Source organism: Megalobrama amblycephala, linkage group LG3 (genome assembly GCF_018812025.1).
Source record: "Megalobrama amblycephala isolate DHTTF-2021 linkage group LG3, ASM1881202v1, whole genome shotgun sequence".
NCBI lineage: Eukaryota > Metazoa > Chordata > Actinopteri > Cypriniformes > Xenocyprididae > Megalobrama > Megalobrama amblycephala.
The window spans coordinates 41,688,954-41,704,675 of record NC_063046.1 but is presented as its reverse complement, the minus strand read 5'-3'; the positions used below and the strand labels follow the sequence as shown (position 1 = coordinate 41,704,675).

Below are 15,722 nucleotides of genomic sequence, written 5' to 3'. Positions count from 1 at the left end.
GCCTTGGTGAGAGAGGTAAAGAAGAACCCAAAGATCACCGTGGCTGAGCTCCAGAGATGCAGTCGGGAGATGGGAGAAAGTTGTAATGTTGAAATGGCTGGTCCTCCAGCAGGGGGAGGACATTGAAAACTTCTTGCGCCGTTTCGAGCGTCTGGCCAGAACCTGGAGGTGGCCAGAGGATGAATGGAGTTACCATCTGGTTCCACTGTTGTCTGGGCAAGCGCTGGAGGCCTATTTGGCCATGGACGAGGACCGAGCGGAGGTTTACAACGACCTGAAGGAGGCGCTGTTGGAAAAGTTTAATATCTCGCCAGAAACTTACCGCCAGCGGTTCCGGGGAACTTCTACTCCAGCTGGAGAGTCACCGACGGAAACGTATAATCGACTGCGGAATTTGTACCGACGCTGGGTGAGACCTGAGCTGCGCACAAAGGAGGAGATCGGTGAGACAATAGTCCTGGAACAGTTTCTGTGTGTTCTACCCTATGAGATTCGAGTCTGGGTCAAGGAACATGAGCCGGCAACTGGACTGGATGCTGCTAAACTGGCTCAGCAGTACATCAACGCTCAACGTGGAAGTCAGCGCTCTCAACCAATGAAAGGTAACTTTAAAACCCCTCCCAGTAGTTCTGGGGAACCTAATACAGACTCTAATGTTACTCAGGCACAGAAAGTGGCTCCTGAGAAAAAACTTGTTTGCTTTTACTGCCAACAACTGGGTCACAAAGCAACAGTGTGTCCAGTGCATAAAGCTAAACTGACTGGCTTTTGTTATGTCCCAAGAGAAGAGGACAGTATGAACAATGTGCGCAAAACCCAGAATGTGCAAGTGACTGTAAATGGAAAATGTATGAATGCTTTGTTGGACACTGGAAGCTCCTTGTCGCTATTAAAAAAGTCATATGTTACATGTATCACAGTTGTTCACGGGGATGTCAAGCAGTACCCCCAAACAGAAGTTAATGTATGTGTGCAAGACCAAACTTACCTGTTGAATGTAGCAATTGTAGATGACTTACCTGCTGATATGATTTTGGGAAGAGACTTACCAGTGCTCACTGAATTGTTGCATTCTGTTGAGACTTGTGTGTCCACCTCGAATGCTGTCAATGTTGCTTGTCCGGTAATGACACGAGCCCAGGTTAAAACAGGTCTGCAGCCATTGCCAGACTTTCATCATAGTCTGCTGCAAGGCGGGACCAAGGGCCCCAGGAAGACACGTCGCCAACGGCGACTGGAAAAAGGCCTGGGTACACCAGCTCCTAAGATCCAAACCGAGGGTCTGGGAATTCATGACTGGCAGGTCCCAGAGAATATTGCAGAACTGCAAAAAGCTGACGAGTCTTTGAAACCTCTGTTTACTAAAGTGTTGGAGGGAAAACAAGCTGACTTGTGTGGGGAAAAATATGTTGTTGTCAATGATATATTGTACATGCAAACACCTGATTCTACCCGTTTGGTTGTCCCTACATGTTGTCGCCCCCTTGTGTTACACCTAGCACACAGTGTTCCATGGGCAGGGCACATGGCACTGCAAAAGACCTATGCACGCATTAGCTCGCGATTTGTTTGGCCCTCCATGTACACTGATGTACAAACATACTGCACCACATGCCATACATGTCAAAAGACCAGTGCTGTGCGCCAACGAGATAGGGCACCATTACATCCTCTGCCTGTGATATCTGTCCCCTTTCAGCGCATCGCCATGGACATTGTCGGGCCGCTGGAAAGAAGCAGTGCAGGGCACCAATATATCCTGGTCGTCAGTGACTACGCGACAAGGTATCCCGAAGCTTTCCCTCTCCGTTCCATCACTACACCCAAGGTCATCAATGCTCTCGTCCAGCTGTTCTCCCGAGTGGGAATACCCGAGGAGATCCTCACAGATCAAGGGACTAACTTTACGTCACGGCTGATGAAGTTACTGCACCGGCAGCTGGGCATCACCGCTATAAAGACTAGTCCATACCATCCACAGACCGATGGGCTGGTGGAGCGTTTTAACCAGACGCTCAAGAACATGCTTCGCAAGTTTGTGTCAGACACTGGAAGGGACTGGGACAAATGGCTACCATTCGTGCTGTTCGCCTACAGAGAGGTACCACAAGCATCGACGGGCTTCTCTCCGTTCGAGCTCTTGTATGGATGGCGGGTTCAAGGACCACTGGATCTCCTACGTAAAGGTTGGGAGACTGCTTCATCTGGAGAGGTAACTAAGTCTGAGAAGGGCATTGTCCAGTACGTCCTTGAGATGAGGGACCGCCTGGAGAGCTACAGGGAGCAAGCCCAAGAAAACCTCCGACAGGCACAAAAGGCACAGAAGACATGGTACGACCAACACGCCAGATCCCGAGAATTGAAACCTGGACAAAAGGTTTTGTTACTGCTCCCGACATCGATGAACAAACTACTGATGAAGTGGCAAGGCCCATACACTGTAGTTCGTAAGATGGGACCAGTAACGTATGAAATTCATCACCCTGACAAGGGCAAGACTGTACAAACTTATCACATCAACCTCCTGAAGGAGTGGAGAGAACCACCCAGCAAGCCAGAAACATCGCTGCTGATTCGTGAGGTGGAGGATGATCAGGAGGATGAACAGCCAGAGCCGAAGGTGAGAGAGCCAGCAGAGGTTGATCTCCGTCATTTGGGAGAGGATAAACGAGCTGAGCTGCACCACCTTCTGGGTCGATATCCCTCGTTGTTCCGTCAGAGGCCTGGGCGGACCAACTTGGTACAACACCAGATCCACCTGCTCAATCAGAACCCTTCACGACAGCGACCGTATCGTGTTCCAGAGAGGCTGGTGGCACCTCTGAAAGCAGAGATTGGGACGATGCTAGAGTTGGGAGTTATTGAGCCCTCTAAGAGCGAGTGGAGCAGCCCCATAGTTATCGTCCCGAAGAAGGATGATACATTACGTATCTGCATTGACTTTCGAAAGCTGAATGCTCAGTCAAGGTTTGATGCCTATCCGATGCCACGCATTGATGACCTACTGGAACGTATCGGCCAAGCCAGGTACATTACAACTTTGGATTTATGTAAAGGATACTGGCAAGTTCCCCTGGAGGAGGCGTCCAGACCCTACACGGCATTCCGGACCCCACTGGGACTATACCAGTTCACCGTTCTACCATTCGGGCTGCATGGAGCACCCGCAACATTCCAGCGACTAATGGACCAAGTCCTCAGAGGCTGTGAAGAGTGGTCAGCTGCATATCTGGATGACGTTGTCATATACAGTGCAACTTGGGAGGACCATCTTATACACCTCAGAGAAACCCTGAGCAAGATCCAGGAGGCTGGTCTGACTTTAAATGTGGCAAAATGTGAATGGGCGAAGTCTGAGACCAACTACCTTGGTTACCACCTGGGAAACGGAGAGTTAAAGCCTCAAGTGGACAAGGTAGAAGCTGTTCGACGCAGCCCAAAACCAAGGACAAAAAAAGAGGTCAGATCCTTCTTAGGACTGGTGGGGTGGTATCGACGATTCATCCCCAACTTCTCTACCACTGCTGTCCCACTGACCAACCTCCTCTGTAAGAACGTGAAGAACCCGATTATCTGGACTGAGGAATGTGAAATGGCCTTCAACACTCTAAAGAGGCAGATGTGTTCTGGCCCAGTCCTCATAAGTCCGGACTTCACAAAGGCGTTCATTGTTCAGGTAGATGCTTCAGCTGTGGGGATTGGAGCAGTCCTGGCCCAAGGAGACCTGGGCGAAGAGAGGCCCATAGCGTTCCTGAGCCGGAAACTGCTACCCAGAGAAAGCCGATACTCTACAGTGGAGAAGGAAGGTCTGGCGATCAAGTGGGCCTTGGAGAGCCTCAGGTACTACCTGCTAGGAAGGGAGTTTACCCTGGAGACAGATCACCGAGCCCTGACGTGGATCCACACCATGAAGGACCACAACTCCCGGGTGACTAGGTGGTATCTCTCCCTGCAACCCTACCAGTTTAAGGTCAGACATCGACCTGGACCCCAAAACAAAATTGCCGACTACCTGTCCCGAAATCCGGTCAGTTTGCGGCCTGGAGAGGGGGGAGGTGATGTGACAGAGTGACCTGTCCCTGTTGGTTAGCGCAGCACACACACACACACACACACACACACACACACACACACACACACACACTCAGCCCAACTTACCTCATCCTCCGTTCCCTGCTGAGGCGTTGTGGGTGCACACGCACGCCATTAGCACGCTGGTCGTCATACACGCAAACATATCCACTCCATTTCCATCCCCGTCAGAATCCACGCTGCGCATAACAACATGCATACATACCTGAGTTGTTTTTCGTTTTGTTTCTATGTTTTGTCATGTTATCGTGTTAATACATACCTGTGTTCCGTGTTTGTCAGCGTCTGTGTTGCCGGTCTTTCGCGTTGCTTCTCCACCATCAGTCGGCCGAACCTGAGCGTCACCCAGCGGCCGGGATAATTAGTGCCGGGATCGCTGTGTGTGGACGCGTCGGCGCGAAGCAACCGGAAGTCGGCTCGTCCACTGTCTTGTTAATATGGGGGGGGGGGGTAATGGAAAGTTGCACTATTATTATGTGTTTATTATTATTTATGTCTATATTTGTATTTGTTATTTTGACTTTATTTTTTTGTTTATATATATTTCGTTATTTTATGTGTGTAAATATTTATGTAATGTTGCAATATACTCACCTGAATACTTACCCACTCATGTTGATGATGGTTTTAACAAAATGGGTGGGGCTTGGACTATAAAGAGGAGCCCCAAATAAGAAAAGGTTGTCAGTTAACCTGGCGAGCAAGCGAGCAAGTGTGGTGCCGTGAGCGATTTATTTGACATTTTGACATTGAGGTAGTTTGCGTGTATATATTTATATATATACATTTTTCTTTCTTTGTTTTTTGTGCAGTTTTTTTTTTTCCTATTTGTTTTTTTTGTTTGTTACTTTTGTAAATAGCTTTGGTTGTTTGTCTACTGGGACTGTTTCACCTCTCGAGCACTGTAAATAAACATCACTTTACACTTACATCTCTGCGAGTATTGCCATATTTTTTTTTTGGATTCTTTTTTTTTTTTTTTTTGGGCAAACCCAGTTTCGCCTGACAGCGGGCCTGCGAAGACTCGTTGTCCCACAATGGTAGAGTGGCCCGACGGAAGTGCAAGACACATGAAAGCCCGCATGGAGTTTGCCAAGATGGTGAGAAATAAGATTCTCTGGTCTGATGAGACCAAGATAGAACTTTTTGGCCTTAATTCTAAGCAGTATGTGTGGAGAAAACCAGGCACTTCTCATCACCTGTCCAATACAGTCCCAACAGTGAAGCATGGTGGTGGCAGCATCATGCTGTGGAGGTGTTTTTCAGCTGCAGGGACAGGACAACTGGTTGCAATCGAGGGAAAGATGAATGCGGCCAAGTATAGGGATATCCTGGATGAAAACCTTCTCCAGAGTGCTCAGGACCTCTCAGACTGGGCCGAAGGTTTACATTCCAGCAAGACAATGACCCTAAGCACACAGCTAAAATAACGAAGGAGTGGCTTCACAACAACTCTGTGACTGTGCATGAATGGCCCAGCCAGAGCCCTGACTTAAACCTAATTGAGCATCTCTGGAGAGACCTAAAAATGGCTGTCCACCAACGTTTACCATCCAACCTGACAGAACTGGAGAGGATCTGCAAGGAGGAATGGCAGAGGATCCCCAAATCCAGGTGTGAAAAACTTGTTGCATCTTTCCCAAAAAGACTCATGGCTGTATTAGATCAAAAGGGTGCTTCTACTAAATACTGAGCAAAGGGTCTGAATACTTAGGACCATGTGATATTTCAGTTTTTCTTTTTTAATAAATCTGCAAAAATGTCAACAATTCTGTGTTTTTCTGTCAATATGGGGTGCTGTGTGTACATTAATGAGGGAAAAAAATGAACAAATGATTTTAGCAAATGGCTGCAATATAACAAAGAGTGAAAAATTTAAGGGGGTCTGAATACTTTCCATACCCACTGTATATATGAGTAAAATGACTTCTCAAACAAGAAAAAAATCTAGAGAAGGACTTGCTTTTGTCCATTGAGAATTAATTGGGTAGTTGTGGTTTTGCTATTGGTCAGTCTCATGTTAGTGACAGGTTGTCCCGCCCACGCACCAGTAAACCTCATCAGAGAAAAGATGTCACTGCAAGAGAGAGGGGAAGTTATTTTGATTCAAGATTATGAGGGCACATCTATTTTTAAAAAATAATTACATGCACAGATATATAATTTATAATAAATACCGTAAAATTCCATTTTATAAAATAATTGTTAATATGTCTTAGTGATTTTAAACATGCACCATGATGAGGTCATGTGACAACAGTGTAGAAAACTACTATTATAAGCTACCAGGTGATGGCAGTGAGGGATCACAAAAATAGTAAAACAGACATATTGTTCTATCTTGATTTACAACATGCCTATTTAATGCACTTACAATATTCATTCATCATTATAATAAGACTTAGAGTACATATAATCACCCAGCACATGCCTTCATTTTCATTCATTAGAATATTATAATACAACAGTTTTGTTTTAATGTTCATAACTCATCTGTGTCTTTCAGGGTTTAAAATCGTGAGATAATATTCCAGTTCTTGAATTACTATGCTACCAAAAGCTCCACCAAGAAATTCCATACAGACCTGTTTTGTTGTTTTTTGTCTACTGCCACTAAATTTGTACCTTTTTCACTTGTATACTGTAATGTGGAATGTAACATATTCATCACAATATTCAAGATTAAACTGATTTTATGTTTCTTCGTGTGAGTACACATATGTCAGCTATTGGCCTTACTCTGACATGTATTATAAAGAGAAGTTTCCTTTGACTGAGGTACAGTAGAAGCTTATCAGTGTATTAAACAATTGTAGTTAATTCAAATGTTTATAACTTCATTTCTAGTCAGTTTTAATCATGCTAAATAAATTGATATGAATATCAGAATAGATCATTTACATTAAAGATTATACTTTGATGTAGCATATCTGTGTTAAAAGTGGAACGAGGAAATGGGCAATGACTTGTTAGCTCAGAGAGCCAGTGGAATCGTGACATAGTGCTTCCACTCAAAGCAGAGTGAAGGTTTCAGAGAAGTTTGTGCCCTGGAGATTATGTGAAAAATGTATGTCATTCTCTTCATTGTATGTTTTCTCTTTTATAAACCATGTAAGTACAAAACTACACCTTTAACATTTTTCTTGAGCTTTCCTTACTTGTCATTGTTTCGTCTACAGTATGTATCAACGGATGTCTACGCATTTATGTAATAATTGCCTTAATTATTTTACAGCAATGCAACAGCAATATTCTGGAAGTATTTTGCAGATGGGGGATGTAACAGCTCAAGTGGGTGATGATGTGACATTTTACTGCTTTCACCCAAAAGACCAAATGAATAGAGTTATGTGGTTCAAACAGACTCTGGGAGAAAAACCTGCTTTTGTAGCCTCTTCTTATCACTGGTCTCAAGACAGTGTAGTTAATGTTGAGTTTAAAAAGACAAAGCGCTTTAAAGTGAATTCAGGGCTTAACAGCTTTAATCTGACTATTGAAAGAACTGTACAATCCGATTCCGCCACATATTATTGTGCAGGTTCCTTTTCTAACCTTTTCTACTTTGGAGTTGGAACTAATCTGGTGCTTAGAGGTGAGTGGTCAACATTTAGATTTACCCTTTCTGAAATTAGTCAAATTTTACAGCCTAAAATTCATTATATTCCTTCAATAGGTTCTAAATCCAAGAGGATTCATATTCTGCAGCAATCCAGAACAGCATCATCAGATGGAAATGTGACTCTGCAATGTACAATCCAAAATGAACAACAGAACTGTGGAGGCGAACACAGAGTCTACTGGTTCAGACACGGTTCAGGAAAATCTCGTCCAGGAATCATTTATGCTCAAGAAAGTTGTAAAAACAGCTCAGTGACTGCTTCTCCTACCAGGAGCTGTGTCTACAATCTCTCTATGAGAAACATCAACCCTGGGACCTACTACTGTGCTGTGGTCACATGTGGGGAGATTTTATTTGGACATGGAATTAATCTGGATATTGACGGTAAGTGTGTTGAGTTAAATTCATCTTCGGCAGCCATTTTAAGGATGTTGATGGAGTAATATGTAATTCTATGTAATTTCACAGAGCTTCTAGTGTAATGCTAAGACAAAAACTGTGTATTTTTGACCAAAAACACTTTATAATATGACACAGATTACTTTTGTGTGCATATAGCAATTTTTAAAACAGTGATTATTGTTGATATGGAATACTGAATTTCTATTGATGCAAATTTATTTGCATGCTTCATATTGTTGTACGTACAGTAGTGGCCAAAAGTTTTTTTAATTTATTTATTTATTTATTTTTTTAATAATTTAAGTATGAGGGAAGAACAAAACACTAAACTTGGTTAAGGTATTTATCTGACAAAATTATTTGGCAAAAAGGGGCATACTACAGCTACAGATGAAAAAAAAAAAAGGGTCCGTACAATTTGGCATGTTTCATTGCATTATCGCAAATAAAACCAGTGACTACAAGCACAACTATACGCAAATGATTATTTTTTTCTATATGCAAAAATTAAGAATTTTTTCAAAATATTTGAATGAGATGAGATGTCTATTTTCCTAGGCCGGACATCACTTTTGGCCACGTCTATAGTTCTAGGACATGGCATATGATGCATTCAGTTATGTTATTGTTTCAGATGAACATAAAGACCAGCACATGCAGTTCTACATTCTCATTGGCCTTGCAGCATTGCTGATCATAAGCTTCATAACTAATGTTCTACTTTGCGTGACAAAGACAAAAGGTAACCACTGACTTCATATATAATACATCACATAAAACATTAATGAGAATACACAGTAAAAAGGTGAAAATATGCAGTATCTTGTATTGTTCAGAAACTTCCTATAAGATTTATGCAATAAACATAATTCCCTTTATGTCATTTTGAAATATTAAAACTCATCTAAAGTTACATCTTATAATAGGCAACACATCCCAGCAAGTTCATGCTACAGATACTTACAGTCAAGTGCACAAGTTTATTATACAGGCAAAATTAAATGCATAACTAAAAGTCAAGTATTTAGTGGTGTATGTGATGTATCACTTCACAGAAACATTTATTAAACATAAACATATATTTTATTTTTAGTACCACGGGACCTCTGATATGAATTATGCTGCCTTCAAATTCACAACCCAAAGCTCAAGACAGCAGAAAGTGGGGAGGCAAAGACAAACAGAATACTCTGGACTGAAATTAAATGATTCAGTACTGTAACTGTTACATGTCTCTTGTTTTCTGTGACCTAGTTTTCCCCATTGTGTTTGATTAGTCATTTGATTCACCTGTGTCCAGTTAATTATCTCATTAAGTTCCCTTTGTTCGTTACATGTATATATAGCCTACCCTGTGTGCTCCTTCACTCCTTGTCTGTTCTCGTTTATGTTGAGATGTGTATATTGAGTTTCCTGCCTGTTTCTATTATTAAATACTACTCCTCATATTCGCCTTCGTCCTTGTGCCTTCCTATACACACACGTGCACGTAACAGTAACACTGTATTTGAAGTTGCTAATATTGTTTGATAACCAGAGCCACTCTGAATATCATTGTGGCGACCAGGGCGGGCGAGATCCGTGAGGGAACGGCGCGAGGCCGGTGACGCAAGTGATAACGAGCATCACCTGGGAGGCGCACCGGCCTTGAGTCTCTCACGGAGGAGCTCCGGGTCGGGAGCATAAAAGGAGGAGCGACGATCGTGAAGGACGAGAGAGGACCAGGCCTGGACTTTATTTTATGTTTTATTATGTTTGTGTGGCCGGCAGACGTCCGCGAGGGTCTGCCGGCATTACTTTCGTTTTGTTCTTTGTTTATTTTGAATTAAAGTTTTGTTGAACGTTCGCCGGTTCCCGCCTCCTTCTTCCCGTATTTACGAACTGTGTTACAATCATATTATTTTATGTTCTGAAATAATTATGAAATATAAATGTCTCTTTATTCAGTTGAAATAACCACAGTTTTTGATGTCTCACTGTATGTGAATAAAGAGTCTTATTTTTCCAAAAAAAAAAAAAAAAAAAAAAAACAGACTTGCTTTTATTTGTTTTGATTAACGTTAGATAAGATACACCACAAACCACAAGGTCACACTGTAGTATATTGAGTTAAATACATAAACCCAGGAATAAGCACTGTTGGCCACTCGGGGTTAGACATTTGGTTGGCCAGTGAATTGTCCAAAGAGACACCTGTGTTAACAGAGTTCGTGATTCAGTGATTGCACAGTAAAATCTAAAAGAAGAACTGCCCATCGTTGTCCTGACTTTTATTTGTGTTATTCGAACAAACACAACAGTTGGCGACGAGGATTTTACGGATCGTTTAGAAGCGTTTTCTCCTAGTTTTTTTTACGGATGGGCGTTTTTTTTTCCCGGGGGGAAAAGCGAAAAAGAGAGAGGAACCCAGACTCACGAAGACTGAGGGGTAGATTCAGCGCGAAATAGTAAGTGAAAGCAGAAAGATGGCAGGATATATTGGAAAGATTGATGCATTTGACAATGCTACGGACGATTGGACTTTGTACTGTGAACGAATCGAGCAGTATTTCAAAGCTAATGACATTGATAATGACAAGAGGGTGTCAGTGTTGTTGAGTGCGATAGGAGGGAAAGCTTATGCACTACTAAGAAGCCTCACTGCTCCCACAAAGCCTGCCGATCTTAGTTTTGACAACATTGTGAAAGTAATGCAAGAGCATCTAGCGCCAAAACCGCTGCTCATTGCAGAACGATTCAGATTTCATAAACGGAATCAGAACGACGGAGAGTCAATCGCGGTTTATGTCGCCGAATTAAAGAAGTTGTCAGAACACTGTCAGTTTGGGGATGGACTGAATGACGCGCTGAGAGATCGTCTAGTCTGTGGCATTTCACAAGAGAGTATACAGAAGAGATTGCTCTCTGAGGCAGATCTAACATTCAAACGTGCGGTTGAAATTGCTGTCGCCATGGAAACGGCTGCCAGAGACGCAGTCGAGCTGCGATCAGGAGTAAAAGTGTCTGTAAATAAGCTGGCCACTGCAGGTAAACCTAAGACAGTGCAGAAAGTTGAACTGTGTTACCGTTGTGATCGGGGTGGACACAAAGCAAATCAGTGCAGGTTCAAAACTGAAATATGCAGAAAGTGCAATAAAATGGGTCACATACAAAGAGCATGTCGATCTGATGTACAATACAGTGATAAGGAGAGACGGTACAAGACTCAGAAAAAGAAAAGTAGGAATGTGCATGTTGTCGCTGAAAACTCAGATGAAGAAAGTGATAAAGGGTTGGCGAATTTAGAAATCTACAGCCTGAAAAGTGACTTGAAACAAGCAATCTGGCTTACACCTCAATTGAATGGACAGCCAGTTAGAATGGAATTGGACACCGGTTCCGCCGTTTCAGTGATGTCACAGTGCGAGTTTGAAAAACATTTCAAGATGGCTAAGTTAAAGCCATCGCCTGTCAAACTGAAAACATATACTGGTGAGCCCATAATTCCCCTAGGAGTGATGCCTGTGACTGTAAAGTACAATAATCAACAGAGAGAGTTGGATCTGTACATAGTACGAACAGAAGGACCAGCACTTTGGGGACGTGACTGGTTGAGAAAGTTGCAGTTGGACTGGAAATCCATAAAAAGTCTGCAAATCACAGTCCCTGCGTCACCTAGCACGCAAAAGAAACTGGAAAAAGTGCTGGATGGGGCTTCAGCAGTGTTTCAATTGGGAATAGGAACTCTGAAAAATATCAAGGGGAATATAACCTTGGATGAGAACGCTGTTCCAAAGTTTTACAAAGCAAGGCCTGTTCCCTATGCTATTCGCCAGAAATTGGAAACTGAACTGGATCGGTTGGAAGCTGAAGGAATACTTTCAAAAGTTGACTGGAGTCCCTGGGCCACTCCTGTTGTTCCTGTCGCGAAGAAAGACGGAACTGTAAGATTGTGCGGGGATTTTAAAGTCTCAGTCAACCCTGTATTGCAGGCAGAACAATATCCACTACCGAGAATAGAGGATATTTTTGCTACACTCTCAGGAGGTCAGCTTTTTAGCAAAATAGACTTGGCAGAAGCATATTTACAAATGGAAATGGAGGAGGACTCAAAAGTGTTCTTGACTATTAATACTCACAAGGGCTTGTACCGCTATAATAGGCTTGTTTTCGGTGTCGCCTCAGCACCGGCCTTATGGCAAAAGGCTATGGATCAGGTACTTCAGGGTTGCCCTGGTACCCAATGCTACCTCGATGACATCATTGTCACAGGTGATAGTGACAGTAGTCACTTGGAGAACTTAGCACGAGTCTTGAAGAGATTGGAAGAGTATGGACTGCGTGCAAGACGTGATAAGTGTGAGTTTTTCAAGGAAACAATCACATATTGTGGGCACAAAATCGATGCAAATGGTCTGCACAAGTGTCATGACAAGCTAAAAGCTGTTGCAGAAGCTCCACAACCGAAAGATGTCTCACAATTAAGGTCATTTCTTGGATTTATCAATTACTACAACAGATTTTTGCCAAATCTAGCCACTGTTCTCCATCCTTTAAATGCCTTGTTGCAAGCAGGAAAGAAATGGATGTGGTCAAAGCAATGCATGCAAGCTTTTCAGGAAGCAAAGAAACTGGTGATGTCAGATACAGTTCTGACTCATTTTGACCCTCACAAACCATTAAGGTTAGCCTGTGATGCCTCACCATACGGAATCGGAGCGGTGTTGTCACATATGATGGCTGATGGAACGGAGCGCCCCATAGCTTTTGCGTCACGCTCCCTTACTGCTGCAGAGAAGAACTACGCACAGATCGACAGGGAAGCTTTGAGCCTGGTATGGGGTGTGAAACGATTCAATCAGTATCTGTATGGAAACAAGTTTACCTTGGTTACAGACCATCAGCCGCTGGTTTCCATCTTCAGTCCTCAGAAAGGAGTTCCACTGACAGCAGCAGCACGGATGCAAAGGTGGGCATTGTTTCTGGGAGGACATAGATACCAGATTGAATTCAAAAGAACGCACAAACATGCTAATGCTGACGGGCTATCACGCCTACCATTGGATGGGTGTGATTCAAAGACAGAAAATGTAAGCACACCTTTGGATGTTTTTACAATTGCTCAGCTTGAGAGTTCTCCTGTTACAGACGAAATGATTCGGAGAGAAACCAGGAGAGATCCTGCATTGTCCCAGGTATATTCAGCTATACTGTCTGGCTGGAATAGAGAGCAGAAGCTTCGATTCACACCGTTCTATCAGCGCCGTGATGAACTCACTCTAGATGGTGGTTGCATCATGTGGGGTTTAAGGGTTGTTGTACCACCTAAGTTGCGAACTCGAGTCTTGGAGGAGCTCCACGTTGGACATCTTGGAGTGGTAAAGATGAAGTCACTTGCAAGAAGTTTTGTATGGTGGCCCGGTATAGATCAGCAGATCGAGCAGCTCGCCATGCACTGCTCAGGATGTCAATATGTGCAAAAGATGCCAAGACCTGCCCCGCTACATCCTTGGGAATGGCCTGCATTACCGTGGCAAAGGATCCATGTTGATTTTGCGGGTCCTTTCATGGGCACTACATTTCTGGTTGTTGTTGATGCATGTTCAAAGTGGCCAGAAGTGTTCAGCATGACCTCCACAACTGCCGCCCAAACTGTGATGGTTCTGAGAGAACTTTTCGCAAGGACTGGTGTACCAGAACAGCTGGTGAGTGACAATGGTCCTCAGTTTATATCTGAGGAGTTCCAGATCTTCCTAAGGAACAATGGTATCAAGCATGTGACCTCAGCGCCCTACCACCCAGCTACTAATGGCTTAGCTGAGAGATTTGTGCAAAGCTTGAAGAATTCACTGCGAGCCATGACACATGAGAAGCTCACACTAAGCCAGAAGCTTCACAATTTCTTGTTTGCATATCGAAATGCAACTCATGTCACCACAAATCGAACACCTGCCATGTTGTTCCTTGGTAGACCCTTACGTTCAAGGCTAGACTTGCTGAAACCCAATTTGAGGAGAACCGTACATGACAGACAGATAAAACAATCACGAGGGGGAGGAGAAAGAAGAGAGTTAGAAGTTGGTGAGAGTGTGCTAGCTAGGAACTACAGAGGAGATCACAAATGGACACCTGCAAAGGTCAAGGAACGAACAGGACCACTCTCATATACAGTTGAGATTGCACCAGATACCATCTGGAGACGGCACATTGATCAGTTGAGAAGATCAAATGTTTCTCTGGATAGTGGTTCTGTCAGTGTTCCATTCAGCTCTACTGATACTGTTACTAGTGAAAGTGATGCAACAACACCTCAAGATGGCACTGTATCTTCCAGTGAAGCACCACAAACACCAATTCCGACCTGTGAAGAGAAACGTTACCCTACCCGTATACGGAAGCCACCAACCCGTCTTGATTTATAGAAGAGACACAGTGGAAATAAAAAAAAAAAGGGAAAAAACTTTGAATGGGACATTATAGTCATAAGTAGCATAAGTTTATTTCTTTTGTATGTGGAATGTTCTGTTACAGGTGAAAATGTTTTTTTTTTAGATTTTCTTATCTAAGGGGGGAGGAAGTGTAGTATATTGAGTTAAATACATAAACCCAGGAATAAGCACTGTTGGCCACTCGGGGTTAGACATTTGGTTGGCCAGTGAATTGTCCAAAGAGACACCTGTGTTAACAGAGTTCGTGATTCAGTGATTGCACAGTAAAATCTAAAAGAAGAACTGCCCATCGTTGTCCTGACTTTTATTTGTGTTATTCGAACAAACACAACACACACCTCTGTAGTTTAGCCCAGTTAACACCCCAGTACTGTGGTAAGATCTAATCAACAGACCAAAGTAGAAGAGTTTTAGTCAGCCCCATTTGACATGCATGAAACAGTCTGCAGTGACTTTGGCCTATTTAACACCTACTCAACTCTAGGGGCAGAAATGTCAAATATAATGCCAGTTTTTTTCCTCTGACCTTTGCCTACTTTACAGGTTTTATTTTTTTTTTCTTATCACTTGCTTTAAGTTGGCAAAAAAATTAAATTCACTGCTGAACAATAACCGCTAGTTTGTATTTTTTTCCCCCTATATTTTCCCTATGACAATTTTATGATTAGTTTATGTACTACAAACACATGTGCATTGAGTCATCATGGATTTTATACAACGTGATTTTTTTTTTTTTTTTTTTAAATCACAGAATAAGGCAGAAAATATACTATTTTATAGTTTCTATACTGTAATAAAGGCTATGTCAATTAGTTGTCCTGGTTGTCCTTCTTCCTCAATAAATAAGCTACAATTACTACAAAATGCAGCTGCTAGAGTTCTTACCAGGTCAAGAAAATATGATCATATATCACCAATTTTATCATCTCTACACTGGTTACCCATTAAGTTCCGTATCGATTATAAAGTATTGCTAATGACCTATAAGGCTCTAAATGGTTTAGCTCCTGTGTACTTAACCGATCTTCTATTGCCTTACAATCCTACACGCTCCTTAAGATCGCAAAACTCTGGACTTCTGGTTGTACCTAGGATATCCAAGTCCACTAAAGGAGGGAGAGCGTTTTCACATTTGGCTCCGAAACTCTAGAATAGCCTTCCTGATAATGTTAGGGGCTCAG

General features: G+C 42.8%; 2 protein-coding genes across 4 annotated transcripts; both read left to right on the top strand.

Moving 5' to 3' along the window:
* The first annotated feature begins 5,962 nt into the window (after nt 1-5,962).
* Nucleotides 5,963-9,754, top strand: LOC125265327. Of its 3 annotated transcripts, none has more exons than XM_048185463.1 (4): nt 5,963-7,203; nt 7,328-8,095; nt 8,748-8,855; nt 9,207-9,754. In XM_048185463.1, the coding sequence occupies exons 1-4, from the start codon at nt 7,158-7,160 to the stop codon at nt 9,221-9,223; spliced, it is 939 nt and encodes a 312-aa protein (XP_048041420.1). In that variant the 5' UTR covers nt 5,963-7,157; the 3' UTR covers nt 9,224-9,754. The 3 variants fall into 3 exon arrangements, with proteins under 3 accessions (XP_048041420.1, XP_048041421.1, XP_048041419.1); XM_048185464.1 differs by having other exon boundaries at nt 5,963-7,684; nt 7,766-8,095; XM_048185462.1 differs by having other exon boundaries at nt 5,963-8,095.
* Nucleotides 9,755-9,979: 225 nt separating this feature from the next.
* LOC125265326 (uncharacterized protein K02A2.6-like) lies at nt 9,980-15,451 on the top strand. The gene has a single exon (XM_048185461.1). It carries the CDS (start codon nt 10,579-10,581, stop codon nt 14,512-14,514), a length of 3,936 nt encoding a protein of 1,311 aa, XP_048041418.1. The 5' UTR covers nt 9,980-10,578; the 3' UTR covers nt 14,515-15,451.
* The last annotated feature ends 271 nt before the right edge of the window (nt 15,452-15,722 follow it).